A 19876-nucleotide genomic window follows, 5' to 3' on the forward strand; every position below is an offset into this window, starting at 1 on the left:
CAGCTGCAATAACTACATAACCTGTTCCTACAGCAGGCCCGGCCAACCTGCCGCTCTCCAGTTGTAGTGAAATTGCAAGCCTCAGCATGCTTTGCCAGATGATCCGTGGGTGGACATGCTGGGACTTGTAGTTGGAGAGCCACAGTTTGACTGGAAAACTGGAGTGATAATAAAAAAAGACATTTGATCTCTGGTTCTACAAATGGGTTTCTTTCTTTTTTATTTTATCTTTTTTTAAATAGAACTTCAATTAAGCCAATACAGACTACGATTTTTTTTCTTTTTTATTTAAAACCCATGCCCCCACAAAAATAAGATACATCAAACATTTTTTTTGTTTTTGTTTTTAACATAGGGAATTATTCTGTAGCATGACCACGTCTAAAAACACAATTGGTACATCTGCTAGGCAGGCACTGGAACAATGAAGTTAATCATGGTCATTTCTGTTAAAAGGGAAGCAATTCCAAAGTCACCAGTAAGTCCTCTCCTCCAGTCACAACGTTACCATCTAGGCCCCAAGCTGGATCCTGGCTGTGGTGGAACTGGTGGAGACTCCTCTTAGTACATAGTGCAACTGCTGACAGGAAGTGATGTTGAAGTGAAGACAACGGGCAGATTACAACGCGAAAGGAAACAGCACGGGGGGGGGTGATAAACGTCTTATTACAAAATAAAAATAATAAAAATAAATCCAAAATGGCAAAAAAGGAAATTGCGCTAAAATTTAAATCAACGAGTGGCCCCCAGTCTGTTCCTGATAAACCTCAATGACATCATCTTCCTCCATGCCCAACTGCAAGAGAAGAAACAAGAAGAAAAGAAAAGAAGTTACCTATGACCCTTCTACACATTTCATTCTGAATACGCTGGCCTCCCTGTCGGGTCACTCTCAACACGCTGGCCTCCCTGTCGGGTCACTCTCAACACGCTGGCCTCCCTGTCGGGTCACTCTCAACACGCTGGCCTCCCTGTCGGGTCACTCTCAACACGCTGGCCTCCCTGTCGGGTCACTCTCAACACGCTGGCCTCCCTGTCGGGTCACTCTCAACACGCTGGCCTCCCTGTCGGGTCACTCTCAACACGCTGGCCTCCCTGTCGGGTCACTCTCAACACGCTGGCCTCCCTGTCGGGTCACTCTCAACACGCTGGCCTCCCTGTCGGGTCACTCTCAACACGCTGGCCTCCCTGTCGGGTCACTCTCAACACGCTGGCCTCCCTGTCGGGTCACTCTCAACACGCTGGCCTCCCTGTCGGGTCACTCTCAACACGCTGGCCTCCCTGTCGGGTCACTCTCAACACGCTGGCCTCCCTGTCGGGTCACTCTCAACACGCTGGCCTCCCTGTCAGGTCACTCTGAATACGCTGGCCTCCCTGTCAGGTCACTCTGAATACGCTGGCCTCCCTGTCAGGTCACTCTGATTACGCTGGCCTCCCTGTCAGGTCACTCTGATTACGCTGGCCTCCCTGTCAGGTCACTCTGATTACGCTGGCCTCCCTGTCAGGTCACTCTGATTACGCTGGCCTCCCTGTCAGGTCACTCTGATTACGCTGGCCTCCCTGTCAGGTCACTCTGATTACACTGGCCTCCCTGTCGGGTCATTCTGAACACGCTGGTCTCCCTGTAGGGTCATTCTGAATACGCTGGTCTCGTATTTTCAATGTTCTCAAAAATTGTTGTGACAAAATACATTAAATGCTAAACAATTTCTTTGGTTTTCAAATTCCCCCAAGGATCACACCACACAACAATATTTGGTACGTGGTGTGATACTCCCCAAATCCATCTGGGGGACACTGGCAGACAATGGGGTGCAGAGCACTGTTCCAGGAGCCGGAAAAATATACTTGTCTGAGAGCTGCCTGCTCCCCCACACCATGCACGTCTGCCACACACAAGAACACGCGGCAACACCGTGAGGAAACAATAGGTCTATAGGAAGGTAGAGTACCAGGATGGGTCACAAGAAACGGATCAGTCAGTACACAATGCCTCTGTCTTAGCATTTTATCTGAGCCACCCTGTTAGACAATGGAGACGTTCCAAAGATAACACCAGGGAAAGGTACCCAGCAATGGCTGCACCCAAAGCGGACATCTGCAGACACAAACATGAGATGTGTAGACCTTTATACACCTAAGAAAGACTCGGTGCTCCACCAGGCACCATATCACACTGCCCAAGAAGTGCTCACTGATCTGGAAGAATCCGAAATCATATTACTACCAGATGGATGCCACTGCTAGTCGTCGTACCTTTGTGGGTCCACACCGTGGCATGCATCCACCATGAAGGAGGGAACCACAGCTCGATAGCAGAAGCAGCAAAGATCTTACACTGGGCAGAAAGAACATTCTGGTGACATTCATCCACAGTGCAGAACACCGGGAAAAGAAAGTGACATCTCCTTAGACAACTGTGGAAGGTCTGGAGAAGCGTGTCTAGATACGGAATGACTGTCCCCCATTCCACCACAAAAGCCATCAAAATGACCTCAGAGCTGTGGCCAGATGGAAGGGAAGAGCCCTAAATAGGGAATAGGCAGTGTGTGACATCAGTCCTAGAACAGGATATGCAGGTACCAATCCTTTATAACCACTCATTCTTCTCCATGGAATTGATGGAGTATCAGGATGGGACCAAGAGCAGATGGGCTAACACAGGAACAACCACTCCCAAGCCGAGGAGCTATGAGGGATCCATATCTGGTCTTGTGCCTGGTAGAAGTATGGTGAAAAAATTACAGGATGGAGGTCCAAAGAGGTCCAGAATATAACTTATTTTAATGATACTTCCCTCCCATAGGGCCTAATTCAGACCTGATCACAGTAGCAAAATTGATCTCTAATGGGCAAAACCATGTGCAGCGCAGGTGGGGCAGATGTAACATGTGCAGAGAGTTAGATTTGGGTGGGGGTGTTCAAACTGAAATCTAAATTGCAGTGTAAAAATAAAGTTACCAGTATTTACCCTGCACAGAAACAATAACCCACCCAAATGTAACTCTCTCTGCACATGTTACATCTGCCCCCCTGCAGTGCAGCATGGTTTTGCCCATTAGAGAACAATTTTGCTTCTGCAATCAGGTCTGAATTAGGCCCATAGATAAAAAAAAAAAAACGGTCTACTGGTCAAGAAACTGCAAAAACAGGCTACCACCACACACAGTCTAAGGTAGGAAGGTGCCCTGCCAAGCTGTCCGTTTTTCGTCAGTCTTGGGGTCTGGTCACCTGCTCAGTCCAAACTGCCTGCCCCTCTAGTATTCCCCCTATGAGAATTTCCTGAACAAGCATATCTTCTCTGAGACTCTTAAAGAACCTATAACTTTGTGTCCTGGGTTTGGTAGACAGAAGGAACTCTCGCCCCTGTAGTAATAGCAATCCAGACCACACAGAAAAAAACAAAAACAAAACTGAACATCTTATGCCCGTTAAGATTCTACACCCACCTCCCAGCATTTAAGTCTAGAGAGTGCATCTGGCTATGATGGTCAAGGCAGGATTTCAGAAGAAACAGAGGGCAGTATCCATGACCTCACAATCTATGTAGGCCATCACATTCCTGGTGAAATCCTCCAAAGACCATCCTGACTGTAAGCCCCTCACAGCTGGTCAGCCCACCTTTCCACTACCCTGTTGGACAGAACCAGCTCAAGAGCTGCACCAGCAGTGACACATATTGATTTAACAATCCGCTCACATTTCCAATCCGAGCTGAAATGTCCACCACGGGGGGGCTGTCTCTCACCTAGCCAGATCATCTAGCAGATGTGCCGATGGAACGCACTGGAAAACAAAATGCTGTTTCAGCAAGGAAACAGTCAGTAGTCCAGGTTCTCAGCCAATTGCCTTTCACCGCCTCAGAGAGGTCACTATCAGAGTCCTATAGAAACCAAACCATGCAGAACTGTAGCCTCTCCAGAACGGCCACGGTGCTTGGTCTCTTATTCCAGTATGCCGTGAGGAACTGACCTGGCATTGGGAACACGAGTAGCAGGATAGAGACTGTTCCCACACCACCCAGGATCTGGAGGCGAGTTTCTCCACAGACACAGAACGAAAACAAGTACCAACACCCCAAGATGAGACCATTCCAATCAAGTGCCTCCACCCCCTCCCCTGAACATCGGACATCCAAGAGGGGGAAGGGGGTAGGGGGAGAGGTGAGCAAGTCTCGTTGCATGAAGGTTCCAAGAAATAAGAAGTGCACTCCGACCTGCCCACCTCCAGTGGAGTCTTCATTAGATCTCACAGAAGAAGTGTAAAAACAACAACATACCACTGCACGACAAACTAGGGGAAAATATCATAAAACTAAGAGCCCAACTGCCTTATCAGCCACCTAGGGAACACCAAAAATAAACTGCTGGGGCAGATGTGCATGGTGGGATGTGGAGGGGGAGGCGGCCAGCAAGGGTAGCTGGAGTATTGCTCCTATTCCTGTAACAGTGCCCTCTACAGCCCATTGTCTGCCAGTGCACCCCAGAGAGGATGCTGCATGACATAAGTTTGTTTGAGTCTGCCCCTAATGGCCTTTCCCACCGGTCATGGTTCTATTATAATGAAGGTATGTATAATTATAAGTCACACAAACGTATAGCGATTCCCCACGTGGAAAGAAACCTTGTGAAATACGGTCATATTGCAGGGAATAAGCACTATGGAGCCAGGCTATGGGATACATAATGTGTCCACGGAATACTCCTAGGTAGGTCCTGTGACCCCATCAGCTCGGCCAGCTCTCACCCTGAAGCCTGTTAGCACAATTACCCCATACGCTATTCAGCAATGGCTGCCATCCATACAAAGTACTAACCTCCTTAGGGGTCTGGTGATCGGAGATCCTCTGCCCTTCAAACAGAAACCTTAGCGAGTTCATCGGGACACCCTGCAGATAAGCAATGGTTACTCTTAGCAACACATAGGACATTGGTTTGGTCATGATATCCCGTGGTGGTTTCATAGGATCCATGGTGTAACAGGCACAGCGCCACGTAAAGTCACTTCCAAAATAAATAGGATTTAGCATGGACAGAATATATTTAAAAAAAACTTAAAGACAAACGTGAAGCAGAAAATATAATATATAATATCTGAAGTTAAAAACCCAATATATTATTTTTATGCTTTGTTTTTATACTGTCCGTGCTAATTGCCATTACATACTAATTAATAGTCGTCGTGAAATGTTTTTTCCCATGATATTAGATCAACGATCCTGTGAAATCACCACGGACATCTGCAATATATATACTCCGACATTTCTGGACATATTGTAAGGAATGCTAATAAAATCGCATTTGGTTGGGTAACTATTCTGGATGGCCATGGCTGTGATATAGGGTTACCTGACACACTGCTATGGTCTCAGGGTCACAGTTAATGAACATTACTAACAACGGACGTGGACCCACTAATCTATACAACCACCCTTTTCTAGGAATGTGACCGGTAATTCTCATCCCCCAGCTTTTCACACCAAAGGCAGACGTCTCCACCAGTAGAGGGTCTGGGGAAAGCAGGCAGTGCCCACAGTAATTACTAGGTCGCCTAGTATGCATGTTTAATAATGTGTTTAACATGTTATATGTAGTGCTCTATGCATAGTTGCAAAAATATACGTTATGGTAAGAACTTACTGTTGATAACGGTATTTCTCCTAAGTCCACAGGTTCCACAGGAGAACAATGGGATATGATGGAGCAACAGCGGATTGGCACCAAACAATCAAAAGCTTTCAGGCCTCCCAGGATGCAACGGGCCCGTCCATTTATCCCCGCCCATTGGCTAAGGCAAATCAGTTGTATACCAAAGCACTAGGCAGGAGCATCATGCAGAGCCCTAATCAGGCGAGAAGAACACACATGCACACCCTTCCGTACAAGAAGGAAGAGGTTAGTGAGTAGAAGGATCCTCAAATCAGGTACGTCAGGGTGGGATCCCTGTGGAACCTGTGGCCTTAGGAGAAATACCGTCATCAACGGTAAGTTCTTACCATAACGTATATTTCTCCGGCAGGGTCCACAGGTTATCCACAGGATAACAATGGGACTTACCAAAGCATTTTAGTTGTGGGGACGCTCCTGATTAGACAGGAGAACCTTACGCCCGAATTCGGCGTAATAAGAGGCAAAAGTATCCAAGGCATAACGTCTAATGAATGTGTTAATGGAAGACCATGTGGCTGCCTTACATATCTGTTCTGCTGAAGCACCATGTTGTGCTGCCCATGAAGGACCTAACTTACATGTAGAGTGAGCAGAGACATTAGCCAGAACAGGGAGATCAGCCTGAGAATATGCTTCTGAAATCATCATCCGAAGCCATCTTGCCAGCGTCTGTTTAGTAGCAGGCCATCCTCTCTTGTGAAATCCGTAGAGAATAAAGAGAGAATCTGTCTTTCTGATGGCACTGGTACGATCCACGTAGATCCTTAATGCCCGGACCACATCAAGCAACGCATCTTCCGCAGAAAGTCCCGAAACCTGAAAAGCCGGAATTTAGACACCACCTTAGGAAGATACCCAGACCTAGTTCTGAGAACTGCTTTATCTGGATAAAAAATCAGAAAGGGGAACGACATGACAGCGCTCCTAAATCTGCGACTCTTCTAGCTGATGCCATGGTCAGTAGAAAGAGAACTTTAGCTGTCAACCATTTAAGATCCATTAAGTGGTTCAAACGGAGCAACTTGAAGAGCTTTCAGGACTAGACTTAAGTCCCAAGATGCTGTGGGAGGAACAAAAGGCGGTTGAATGTGCAGTATTCCCTGGAAAAAAAAGTACGCACATCCTGGAAATTGGCAATTTTCTTTTGGAACCACACAGTCAATGCTGATATTTGCACTCTCAAGGAAGCCACCTTCAAACCTTTATCCATTGCTGCCTGAAGGAAATCTAAGACCCTGGAAACTCTGAAAGATTTCGGGTCCATACTTCTTTCACTGCACCAATGAATATAGGCCTGCCATATTCGGTGATAAATACGAGCTGAGGAGGGTTTCCTTGCTCTGAGCATTGTTTGAATTACCTGTTGTGAGAATCCTCTTGACTTCAGGATAGAGCTTTCAAGAGCCACGCCGTCAAAGACAGTCGATCCAGATGTCTGTGATAACAAGGACCCTGCTTTAGTAGATCTGGACGTTGAGGTAACAGAAGTGGAGAATCCATCGACATTCTCTGCAAATCTGTGTACCAATGCCTTCTGGGCCAAGCCGGAGCTATTAGAATCACGGCACCCTTTGCTTGCTTTATTTTCTTCACCACCCTGGGTAACAGGATGATCGGAGGAAACAGATATGCCAGATGAAAGTCCCATTTCACTGAAAAGGCGTCCACAAAGACTGCTTTGGGATCCTTTGTTCTTGACCCGTATGCGGGCACTTTGTTGTTCAGACGGGACGCCATGAGATCTATCTCTGGCAATCCCCACTTGTCTACTAGAGTCTGAAAGACCTCTGGGTGTAGAGCCCATTCGGTTTCTTGAATGGCGTGTCGACTGAGAAAGTCCGCTTCCCAGTTTAGGACTCCTGGAACGAATACTGCGGATAAGGCTGGGACTTACCTCCTTCATTGCGTTTGGATGCGGGTTCCTCCCTGATGGTTGAGGTCCGCTACTGCCATTGCATTGTCCGAGCAGATCTGGACTGGTTTTCCTTTAAGAGTGTCCATTGCCTGAATCAGTGCCATGTATATGGCCCGGAGTTCTAACAGGTTTATTGTCAGGCAACTCTCTTCTGTGGTCCATTGTCCCTGGAACCATAATTTTCCGGACACTGCTCCCCAGCCATGAAGACTGGCATCTGTTGTCAGGATCTCCCAATCGGATATCCAAAAGGGTCTCCCCTTGTCTAGATGGGATGTCTGTAGCCAACAGGCGAATGACTTTCTTACCTTTTCTGAAAGTATCAGTCTGTTTCTTTATTGTCTGATGTACTCCATTCCATCTGGCCAGAATCAGACGCTGCAGAGGTCTTGAGTGGAATTGTGCATACTCCACCATGTCGAATGTTGACACCATCAAACCCATCACTCGCATTGCTGCGTGAATGGATACCGTTTGACTGTGTAACAACTCCTGAGTCCTTGACTGTACCTTGGATATCTTGTTCAGAGGTAAAAATACTTTCTGCAGACTTGAATCCAGTACACCCACCAAGTGAGTCATACGTTGTGACGGAACCAGAGACAACTTTGCCCAATTTATGAGCCACTAGTGCCTCTGCAGACATGTTATTGTCTGTTGGAGATGGCACAGGAGCAATTCCTTAATTAATTAAAAGATCATCGAGGTATGGGAAAATCCTTATCCCCTGCTTGCGGAGATAAGCTGCCATAACCACCATGATCTTGGGAAATACTCTGGGGGCTGCGGCTAACCCAAAGGGTAAGGCCTGGAACTAGAGGCTGGCAAAACTGAGATAACACTGATGAGACAGTGCTATAGGAACATGTAGGTATGCATCCTGAATATCCAGGGATACCATATAATTCCCTGGTTCCAAGGCCAAAACTATGGCGTGCAACGTCTCCATGTGATATATTTGTTTAGCATTTTGAGATTGAGAATGGGTTGAAAAGACCCATTTGGCTTCTGAACCAAAATCAGGTTGGCGTAAAAACCCTGTCCCCGTTGTGCAGGGGGTACTGGAATGACCACTCCTGACTGAAGCAATTTCTGAACTGCTTCTTGCAAGGCCCTTGCCTACACCTCCACCAGAGACGGGCTGGTGCAGAAGAACCTTCGAGGAAGATGCTTTTTGAAGGGGAAAACATAACCTACAGATACCGCTTCTTGCACCCAGGCATCTGTTGTAGACTGCTGCCAGATCTGTGCAAATTGAAGAAGCCGGCCTCCTACCCTACCAAGGTGGAGGCTCGCACCATCAGGCTTTCATAGCTCTAATTAATTCAGCTATATCCACTGAGCTGAGACCTTCTTCCTCCTCTTCGTATGCCGAAGTAGAGTAAATTAAATTTTCATCTTCCGATGAATCATCTTGTGTAGCCTGTGAAGGTTTACTTACCATCGGTTTATCAGCTTGTTTTATATGAGAAGCTGCTGGGGGAAATGATATACCGTAGGTAGGGAGCTGCATGTATGGGTTAATAGTGTACCCCATTCCTGGTAAAGAAGCAGTAGGAATTACCAGTTCAGCTATACTGGACAAGGTCTGTGCAAACATAGCCCAAGGTGGATCCATCTGAACCTGACGTTGTACAGGCATCTGCCTAGTATTTTGCTGAAAAGCAAAACAATTTGCACATAAACCATCCTGAACCAGATCCTGAGAGGATAATACAGTTTTGCAAGACAAACATGATATGAGTGTTGGTGTTACTGTAAGCGTACCTTCGTCTCTTTTGCCGCTCGACATGATAAATAATCAGCACTTTCACAGTGTACTACACAATTTGTGACTGTAATCACTTTAACCTTCTAAAGTGATATGAATCTGACCATACCCATGCACCAGCATTGAGGATCAGAAGAAACAACTGACAAACATATATTAAAGTCAGCAATCACGTTATATAGTCACTGTATGAGCACATCATCAACTACAAACATATTTTAAATATGTAGGAGTACATATTACTGAATCCTGTTTTACACAGATCTAACGTATTGAGACGCAATGCGAAGAAAACCACAATAAATGTACACAGACTCATATGCAATAGGCACTTAACTATCCATACTGAACAAAGTAGATAGAAATTTAGTGCTGTATAGCCCGTACTCAGAGTGGGATACAGGGAGACTCACCCCACTTCCAGGATCGATCAAGACGATAGCTAACACTTAGTGGATCCAGACGCTACTAGTGTACACTCCCTCCGGGAACCTATAGTGATCACAGACGCACCGGTCACACAGCCCAATGCTGCGACCGGGTCTCCTCGTGGTAGCGCTTAGTGAACACAGACGCAGCGGCCTATGCTGCGACGAGTCCCCTCGTGGTAGCGTCTGGGACGAAAGCAAGGAAACCGTTCATGGCAGGAGACTCGGCGGAAACTGGTCATGAACCAGGGAGGAGGGGCGACCAGGAGAGCGTCTTAATCCCCCTGCTGACATCAACCCTAGGGATCGTGGCCTCCTACTATTCCTGGTGCCTAAGATCCCTAAGGCCTAGCGCTGGTGCACCCGCAGTGGCAGCCGCGTCAGCTACAGTTTGGTAGTCTCCTCCCAATACAGTGCGGCTGTGTCCGTATTCCATCTACTAAGCAGAATCAATGACTTACCTACTCCCCGTGCTCCGGCCACAGCCTGGTAAAGTCTGCTGGACCTGCTAGTATATCCGACACAGACGCCCACCGAAACCGCACTGTACTCGTGGGTAAGCGTTGTTGCGGTCCGGCGGAGAGTTGTTGGAGCGTCTCTTTCTAAGCGTATAAGACACTGTTTAGAAGAGATCACTCAAAAAAAAGTAAGACTAAAAAATAACATAAGAAAACTTAGGGCTGCTAAAATGGACAGCAGCCCTCTGACCATGGTCCAGCTCCTGCCGCACCAAACAAAAAACTGATTTGCCTGGGCCAATGGATATATGGACAGGCCCATTGCTTCCTGGGAGGCCTGAAAGCTTTAGATCGTTTGGTGCCAATCCGCTGTTGCTCCATCATATCCCATTGTTATCCTGTGGATAACCTGTGGACCCTGCCGGAGAATTGCACATTTAAAATGCATGGACGCAGCACTAATGAGGAACGTACAAGGGATTTTTGCTTTAAAATGCACTGACATTTGGAAACCGTTCATGGGACATTCTCATATAGGAATATGCTAATTAGCCTTCTGGTGTGATAACAAGACCTTTAGATGTTGGTCAGTGCACCCCAGGCGACGTCCTGGATCTCGGCAGTAACCTCTTGAAAGGTGTTAATGAAAGACTTCTGTGTTTCTCTATGTTAAGTAGATTTGGAATCAATCTTTTCCTGTACATTTGTTACACAAATACTGTATGAGGGGGAAGGAAGGAAATATGGTTGCCCCTTTATTTATGTGATGTAAGATAGCTGGTCGGATTTTATATACAAATCCTAAAAGGTATATGGGGGAGGATTTCACCATGCTATTGTGTCTTCAGACTGCATAAACAGGGATCTCTCTTCTGGCTGAGAGGAGGGACCTGCTGTAACATCCTGTATGCTGTACCCTCTCAGCAATGCTTGTACAGGGGAAGGGTCTTTTAGACTTTTTGAATAAAAATAAGATTTTAAACCTACCGGTAAATCTTTTTCTCCTAGTCCGTAGAGGATGCTGGGGACTCCAAAAGGACCATGGGGTATAGTCGGGCTCCACAGGACACATGGGCACTATAAAGAACTTTTAGTATGGGTGTGCACTGGCTCCTCCCTCTATGCCCCTCCTCCAGACCTCAGCTAGAGAACTGTGCCCAGAGGAGATGGACAATATGAGGAAAGGATTTTGTTAATCTAAGGGCAAGATTCATACCAGCCACACCAATCACACCATATAACCTGGAAAATACGCAACCAGTTAACAGTATGAACAAAAACAGTATCAGTCAAAGACCGATTCCAACTGTAACATAACCCTTATGTAAGCAATAACTATATACAAATCTTGCAGATTCAGTCCGCACTGGGACGGGCGCCCAGCATCCTCTACGGACTAGGAGAAAGAGATTTACCGGTAGGTTTAAAATCTGATTTTCTCTTACGTCCTAGAGGATGCTGGGGACTCCGTAAGGACCATGGGGATTATACCAAAGCTCCAGACCGGGCGGGAGAGTGCGGATGACCGAAGCACCGACTGAGCAAACGCAAGGTCCTCATCAGCCAGGGTATCAAACTTGTAGAATTTTGCAAAAGGGTTTGAACCCGACCAAGTAGCTGCTCGGCAAAGCTGTAATGCCGAGACGCCTCGGGCAGCCGCCCAAGAAGAGCCCACCTTCCTAGTGGAATGGGCCTTTACCGAATTTGGTAACGGCAATCCAGCCGTAGAATGAGCCTGCTGAATCGTGTTACAGATCCAGTGAGCAATAGTCTGCTTAGAAGCAGGAGCGCCAACCTTCTTGGCTGCATACAGGACAAACAGAGCCTCTGTTTTCCTAACCCTAGCCGTCCTGGCTACATAAATCTTTAAGGCCCTGACTACATCCAAGGACTTGGAATCCTCCAAGTCACCCGTAGCCACAGGCACCACAATAGGTTGGTTCATATGAAATGAAGAAACCACCTTAGGCAAAAATTGAGGACATGTCTCTGCTCTATCCACATGGAAAATCAAATAGGGGCTCTTGTGGGACAAGGCCGCCAATCCGGACACCCGCCTTGCAGATGCCTAGGCCAACAACATGACCACCTTCCACGTGAGAAATTTTAATTCCACTGTTTGAAGAGGTTCAAACCAGTGAGATTTCAGGAAACTTAACACCCCGTTAAGGTCCCACGGTGCCACTGGGGGCACAAAAGGGGGCTGGATGTGCAGCACTCCCTTCACAAACGTCTGGACTTCTGGGAGAGAAGCCAACTCCCTCTGAAAGAATATAGATAGGGACGAAATCTGTACCTTAATGGAGCCTAACTTCAGGCCCATATCCACTCCTGTCTGTAGAAAGTGGAGAAAACGGCCCAGATGGAAATCTTCCGTAGGAGCATTCTTGGCTTCACACCAAGATACATACTTCCTCCAGATACAGTGATAATGCTTTGCCGTCACCTCCTTCCTAGCCTTTATCAGAGTAGGGATAACTTCCTCCGGAATACCTTTCCCAGCTAGGAATCTGTGTTCAACCGCCATGCCGTCAAACGTAACCGCGATAAGTCTTGGAACACACATGTCCCCTGCTGTAACAAGTCCTCCCTGAGAGGTAGAGGCCACGGATCTTCTGTGAGCATTTCCTGAAGATCTGAGTACCAGGCCCTTCGAGGCCAATCTGGGACAATGAATATTGTCTGCACTCTTCTTTGTCTTATGATTCTCAATATTTTTGAGATGAGAGGAAGAGGAGGAAAAACATAGACCGACTGAAACACCCATGGTGTCACTAGGGCGTCTACTGCTACTGCCTGAGGGTCCCGAGACCTGGCACAATACCTCCGAAGGTTTTACTTGAGGCGTGACGCCATCATGTCTATTTGAGGAATTCCCCAAAGACTTGTTATCTCTGCAAAAACTTCTTGATGAAGTCCCCACTCTCCTGGATGGAGATCGTGTCTGCTGAGGAAGTCTGCTTCCCAGTTGTCCACTCCCGAAATGAAGACAGCTGACAGAGCGCTTACGTGATTTTCCGCCCAGCGAAGAATCCTGGCGGCTTCCGCCATCGCCACTCTGCTCCTTGTCCCGCCTTGGCGGTTTACATGAGCCACGGCTGTGACGTTGTCCGATTGAATCAGAACCGGTAGGTCGCGAAGAAGATTCTCCGCTAGTCGTAGGCAGTTGTATATGGCCCTCAATTCCAGTAGGTTGATGTGTAGACAAGCCTCCTGGCTTGACCATAGTCCCTGAAAATCTCTTCCTTGTGTGACTGCTCCCCATCTTCGGAGGCTCGCGTCCGTGGTCACCAGAACCCAGTCTTGAATGCCGAACCTGCGACCCTCTAGAAGGTGAGCACTCTGCAGCCACCACAGGAGAGACACCCTGGCCCTGGGGGACAGGGTTATTTTCTAATGTATTTGTAGATGGGACCCGGACCACTTGTCCAGAAGTTCCCACTGAAAAGTCCTCGCATGAAACCTGCCGAAGGGGATGGCCTCGTAGGCTGCCACCATTTTCCCCAGAACCCGAGTGCATTGATGAACAGACACTCTTTTTGGTTTTAGCAGGTCTCTGACCATGTTCTGGAGATCCTGGGCTTTTTCCAATGGGAGAAAAACCCTCTTTTGTTCCGTGTCCAGAATCATGCCTAGGAATGATAGCCGAGTCGTTGGAACCAATTAGGACTTTGGCAAATTGAGAATCCAACCGTGCTGTTGCAGCACTTTCAGGGAGAGCGACACGCTCTTCAGCAATTGGTCTCTCGATCTCGCCTTTATCAGGAGATCGTCCAAATATGGGATAATTGTGACTCCCTGCCTGCGCAGGAGCACCATCATCTCCGCCATCACCTTGGTGAAAATACTCGGGGCTGTGGAAAGCCCAAACGGCAACGTCTGAAACTGGTAATGACAATCCTGTACAGCGAATCTCAGGTGTGCCTGATGAGGAGGATATATGGGGACATGAAGGTATGCATCCTTTTTGTCGAGTGACACCATAAAATCCCCCCCTTCCAGACTGGAGATCACAGCCCGGAGCGATTCCATCTTGAATTTGAACTTTCTCAAGTACAGGTTTATGGATTTTAGATTTAAAATGGGTCTGACCGAACCATCCGGCTTCGGGGCCACGAGCAGGGTCGAATAGTACCCTTTCCCTGTTGGACTAGGGGAACCTTGACAATCACTTGCTGTTGATACAGCTTTTGAATTGCAGCGAGCACTCCTTCCCTCTCTGGGGGAGAAGCAGGCAAGGCCGACTTGAAAAATCGGCGAGGGGGACACCTCTTCGAATTCCAGTTTGTAGCCTTGGGATACAATATCCATCGCCCAAGGATCCACGTCTGACAGAACCCAGACCTGGCTGAAGAGTCGAAGACGTGCCCCCACCGGTGCGGATTCCCTCAGTGGAGCCCCAGCGTCATGCGGTGGATTTAGTAGAAGCCGGGGAGGACTTCTGCTCCTGGGAACTAGCTGGAGCAGGTGCTCTCTTTCCTCTACCCTTACCTCTAGCGAGGAAAGATGAGACCCGACCTCTTCTGGACTTATGCGACCGAAAGGACTGCATCTGATACTATGGAGTTTTCTTTTGCTGTGGGGGAACAAAAGGCAAAAAGGTAGATTTACCCGCGGTAGCTGTGGCAACCAGGTCCGCGAGACCATCCCCAAATAAAACTTCACCTTTGTATGGTAAAACCTCCATATGCTTCTCTGAGTCGGCATCACCCGTCCATTGGCGGGTCCACAGGGCTCGCCTAGCAGAAATCGCCATGGCGTTGGCTCTCGAACCCAGCAGCCCAACGTCTGAGCGTCCCTCATATATAAGACTGCGTCTTTAATGTGGCCTAAGGTCAATAAAATGGTATCCCTGTCTAGGGTATCAAGGTCAGCTGACGAGGTATCTGCCCAAGCTGCAACTGCACTACATACCCATGCCGATGCTATTGCCGGTCTGAGCAAAGCACCTGTATGCGCATAAATAGACTTTAAAGTAGTTTCCTGTCTGCGATCAGCAGGATCCTTGAGGGCTGCCGTGTCCGGAGACGTTAGCGCCACCTTCTTGGACAAGCGCGTTAACGTCTTGTCCACCCTGGGTGAGGATTCCCAATGTACCCTGTCCTGTGCAGGGAAAGGATACGCCATAAGAATCCTTTTGGGAATCTTTAGTTTTTTTATCTGGAGTTTCCCAAGCCTTTTCAAATAACTCGTTAAGTTCATGGGATGGGGGAAAGGTTACCTCAGGTTTCTTTTCCTTATACATGCGCACCCTCGTGTCAGGGACCGAGGGGTCATCTGTGATATGCAAAACCTTTTTTATTGCAATAATCATATAATGAATACTTTTGGCCACCCTTGGGTGTAACCTCGCATCATCGTAGTCGACACTGGAGTCAGAATCCGTGTCGGTATCAGTGTCTGCTATTTGGGATAGGGGACGTTTTTGAGACCCAGAAGAGCCCGGTGACCCAGTCGAAGCGGTGGATTGACTCCCTGCTCTCTCCCTGGACTCTGCTTTGTCCAATCTCTTATGTAATAAGGTCACATTTGCATTTAAAACATTCCACATGTCCATCCAATCATGAGTCGGCGTTGCCGACGGAGACACCACAATCATCTGCTCCACCTCCTCCTTAGCTGAGCCTTCCGCATCAGACATGCCGACACACTCGTACCAACACCCCTACACACACACAGGGGTATAGATATAAGGAGACAGTTCCTCAATAAGGCCCTTTGGAGAGAGAGAGAGAGTATGCCAGCACACACCCAGCGCCAACTGACACTGGAAAATAATCTCTCAGATAATAGCGCTTTTATCTTAATCACTGTGTTAATACACTCACTGCGCCTTACAAGTGCCCCCCCTCCTCTTTTCAGCCCTGTGTCACCGTGTTCAGCAGGGGAGAGACCGGGGAGCCAGCTTCTCTGCAGATCTCTGTGGAGAAAATGGCGCTGGTTAGGGCTGAGGACCAAGCTCCGCCCCCTCCAGCGGCGGGCTTCGGTCCCACTCAAAGTATCACAAAACTGGCGGGGGATTTATAGAATTACTGCCTCCGCAGTGTCTAACCTTATAATGCCAGAATTAGAGGTTTTTATTGCTGCCCAGGGCGACCCATCAGTGCCCGCTAGTGTGTGTAGTGTGTGTAGTGGGAGCAATGGTGCGCAGCGTTACCGCTGCGCGCTTACCTCAGTGAAGATCTGAAGTCTTCTGCCGCATCGAAGTCTTCTTTTCTTCTTATACTCACCCGGCTTCTATCTTCCGGCTCTGCGAGGAGGACGGCGGCGCGGCTCTGGGACGAACAGCGAGGGGAGACCTGCGTTCCGACTCCCTCTGGAGCTAATGGTGTCCAGTAGCCTAAGAAGCAGAGCCTATCACTTAAGTAGGTCTGCTTCTCTCCCCTCAGTCCCACGATGCAGGGAGCCTGTTGCCAGCAGTGCTCCCTGAAAATAAAAAACCTAACAAAATTCTTTATCAGAGAAACTCAGGAGAGCTCCCCTGTAATGCACCCAATCTCCTCTGGGCACAGGATCTAACTGAGGTCTGGAGAGGGGCATAGAGGGAGGAGCCAGTGCACACCCATTCTAAAGTTCTTTATAGTGCCCATATCTCCTGCGGAGCCCGTCTATACCCCATGGTCCTTACGGAGTCCCCAGCATCCTCTAGGACGTAAGAGAAAGGGTAATTACATCTCTGATTTACTTTCTGCAAACAGCAACCTGCCAGCTCTCATCTATACAGTGCAGGTGTACGGTGAGGGATCTATATGGACACATCTCTATATAATCTGTAATGGTGTCTAGGCAATCAGCTAACGTATAGGCCTACAGTGGTGTCTCCATACAGGACACTGTACCCAGCACTGCACCTACAGCTCTTACACTGACAGCGGTGTCTCCATACAGGACACTGTACCCGGCACTGCACCTACAGCTCTTACACTGACAGCGGTGTCTCCATACAGGACACTGTACCCAGCACTGCACCTACAGCTCTTACACTGACAGCAGTGTCTCCATACAGGACACTGTACCCAGCACTGCACCTACAGCTCTTACACTGACAGCGGTGTCTCCATACAGGACACTGTACCCGGCACTGCACCTACATCTCTTACACTGACAGCAGTGTCTCCATACAGGACACTGTACCCGGCACTGCACCTACAGCTCTTACACTGACAGCGGTGTCTCCATACAGGACACTGTACCCAGCACTGCACCTACAGCTCTTACACTGACAGCAGTGTCTCCATACAGGACACTGTACCCAGCACTGCACCTACAGCTCTTACACTGACAGCGGTGTCTCCATACAGGACACTGTACCCAGCACTGCACCTACAGCTCTTACACTGACAGCGGTGTCTCCATCCAGACACTGTACCCAGCACTGCACCTACAGCTCTTACACGGACAGCGGTGTCTCCATACAGGACAATGTACCCAGCACTGCACCTACAGCTCTTACACCGACAGCAGTGTCTTCATACAGGACACTGTACCCAGCACTGCACCTACAGCTCTTACACTGACAGCAGTGTCTCCATACAGGACACTGTACCCAGCACTGCACCTACAGCTCTTACACTGACAGCAGTGTCTCCATACAGGACACTGTACCCAGCACTGCACCTACAGCTCTTACACTGACAGCAGTGTCTCCATACAGGACACTGTACCCAGCACTGCACCTACAGCTCTTACACTGACAGCGGTGTCTCCATACAGGACACTGTACCCAGCACTGCACCTACAGCTCTTACACTGACAGCGGTGTCTCCATACAGGACACTGTACCCAGCACTGCACCTACAGCTCTTACACTGACAGCAGTGTCTCCATACAGGACACTGTACCCAGCACTGCACCTACAGCTCTTACACTGACAGCAGTGTCTCCATACAGGACACTGTACCCAGCACTGCACCTACAGCTCTTACACTGACAGCGGTGTCTCCATACAGGACACTGTACCCAGCACTGCACCTACAGCTCTTACACTGACAGCGGTGTCTCCATACAGGACACTGTACCCAGCACTGCACCTACAGCTCTTACACTGACAGCAGTGTCTCCATACAGGACAATGTACCCAGCACTGCACCTACAGCTCTTACACTGACAGCGGTGTCTCCATACAGGACACTGTACCCAGCACTGCACCTACAGCTCTTACACTGACAGCGGTGTCTCCATACAGGACACTGTACCCAGCACTGCACCTACAGCTCTTACACTGACAGCAGTGTCTCCATACAGGACACTGTACCCAGCACTGCACCTACAGCTCTTACACCGACAGCGGTGTCTCCATACAGGACACTGTACCCGGCACTGCACCTGCAGAGCGTTCTCTCGATACAGGGACGATGCACTCGGCACTGCACTTACCTGTCTCTGACAGTATGACTCTTTCAGCTTTTTCAGGTGCGTCGTCATCTTTACCTTGAAATGAATTTCACTGCTGTCCTGAAAGAAAACGGATCAGAGTACTTGGGTTACATGGGATGCATAGCACAGTGTATTAGTGATACAAATATTGCGCACTGTGTAAAATGAATCACCGCCATTAATGCCACGGTATTTACTTCCTATATCCATGAACATCTATAACCTCTGAGATTAATGCCTGGGAAGGACGTATGGGGAAAATAAAAATTTACTCACCGGTAATTCTATTTCTCGTAGTCCGTAGTGGATGCTGGGGACTCCGTAAGGACCATGGGGAATAGACGGGCTCCGCAGGAGACTGGGCACTCTAAGAAAGAATTAGGACTACTGGTGTGCACTGGCTCCTCCCTCTATGCCCCTCCTCCAGACCTAAGTTAAGGAAACTGTGCCTGGAAGAGCTGACATTACAAGGAAAGGATTTTGGAATCCAGGGTAAGACTCATTACCAGCCACACCAATCACACTGTACAACTTGTGATAAACTTACCCAGTTAACAGTATGAACAACAAACAAGCATCACTCAACTGATGCTACATAACCATAACCCTTTGTTAAGCAATAACTATATACACGTATTGCAGAAAGTCCGCACTTGGGACGGGCGCCCAGCATCCACTACGGACTACGAGAAATAGAATTACCGGTGAGTAAATTCATATTTTCTCTAACGTCCTAGTGGATGCTGGGTACTCCGTAAGGACCATGGGGATTATACCAAAGCTCCCAAACGGGCGGGAGAGTGCGGATGACTCTGCAGCACCGAATGGGCAAACACAAGGTCCTCCTCAGCCAGGGTATCAAATCTGTAGAATTTTGCAAAAGTGTTTGAACCCGACCAAGTAGCAGCTCGGCAAAGCTGTAATGCCGAGACCCCTCGGGCAGCCGCCCAAGAAGAGCCCACCTTCCTTGTGGAATGGGCTTTTACTGATTTAGGCAGCGGCAATCCCGCCGCAGAATGAGCCTGCTGAATCGTGTTACAGATCCAGCGAGCAATAGTTTGGTTTGAAGCAGGGGCACCCAGCTTGTTGGATGCATACAGGATAAACAGCGAGTCAGTCTTCCTGACTCAAGCCGTTCTGGTTACATAAATCTTCAAAGCCCGGACTACGTCCAGCAACTTGGAGTCCTCCAAGTCACGAGTAGCAGCAGGCACCACAATAGGTTGGTTCAAATGAAAAGATGATACCACCTTTGGCAG

The 19876-nt window shown here is 48.4% G+C and overlaps 1 protein-coding gene across 1 annotated transcript in view; it reads right to left on the bottom strand.

Moving 5' to 3' along the window:
* Window positions 1-266: 266 nt before the first annotated feature.
* The window catches only part of SUMO1 (small ubiquitin like modifier 1), a 57268-nt gene continuing 37658 nt past the window's right edge, over window positions 267-19876 (bottom strand). Inside the window, exons 3-5 of the mRNA XM_063932590.1 lie at window positions 18618-18695; window positions 4817-4888; window positions 267-796 (exon numbers count right to left, since the gene is read on the bottom strand). Coding sequence (XP_063788660.1) covers window positions 728-796; window positions 4817-4888; window positions 18618-18695 — 219 coding nt within the window. The 3' untranslated portion in view covers window positions 267-727. The remainder of the gene's footprint in view (window positions 797-4816; window positions 4889-18617; window positions 18696-19876) is intronic.

The sequence above is a fragment of the Pseudophryne corroboree genome, chromosome 7 (assembly GCF_028390025.1).
Source record: "Pseudophryne corroboree isolate aPseCor3 chromosome 7, aPseCor3.hap2, whole genome shotgun sequence".
Taxonomy (NCBI): Eukaryota; Metazoa; Chordata; class Amphibia; order Anura; family Myobatrachidae; genus Pseudophryne; species Pseudophryne corroboree.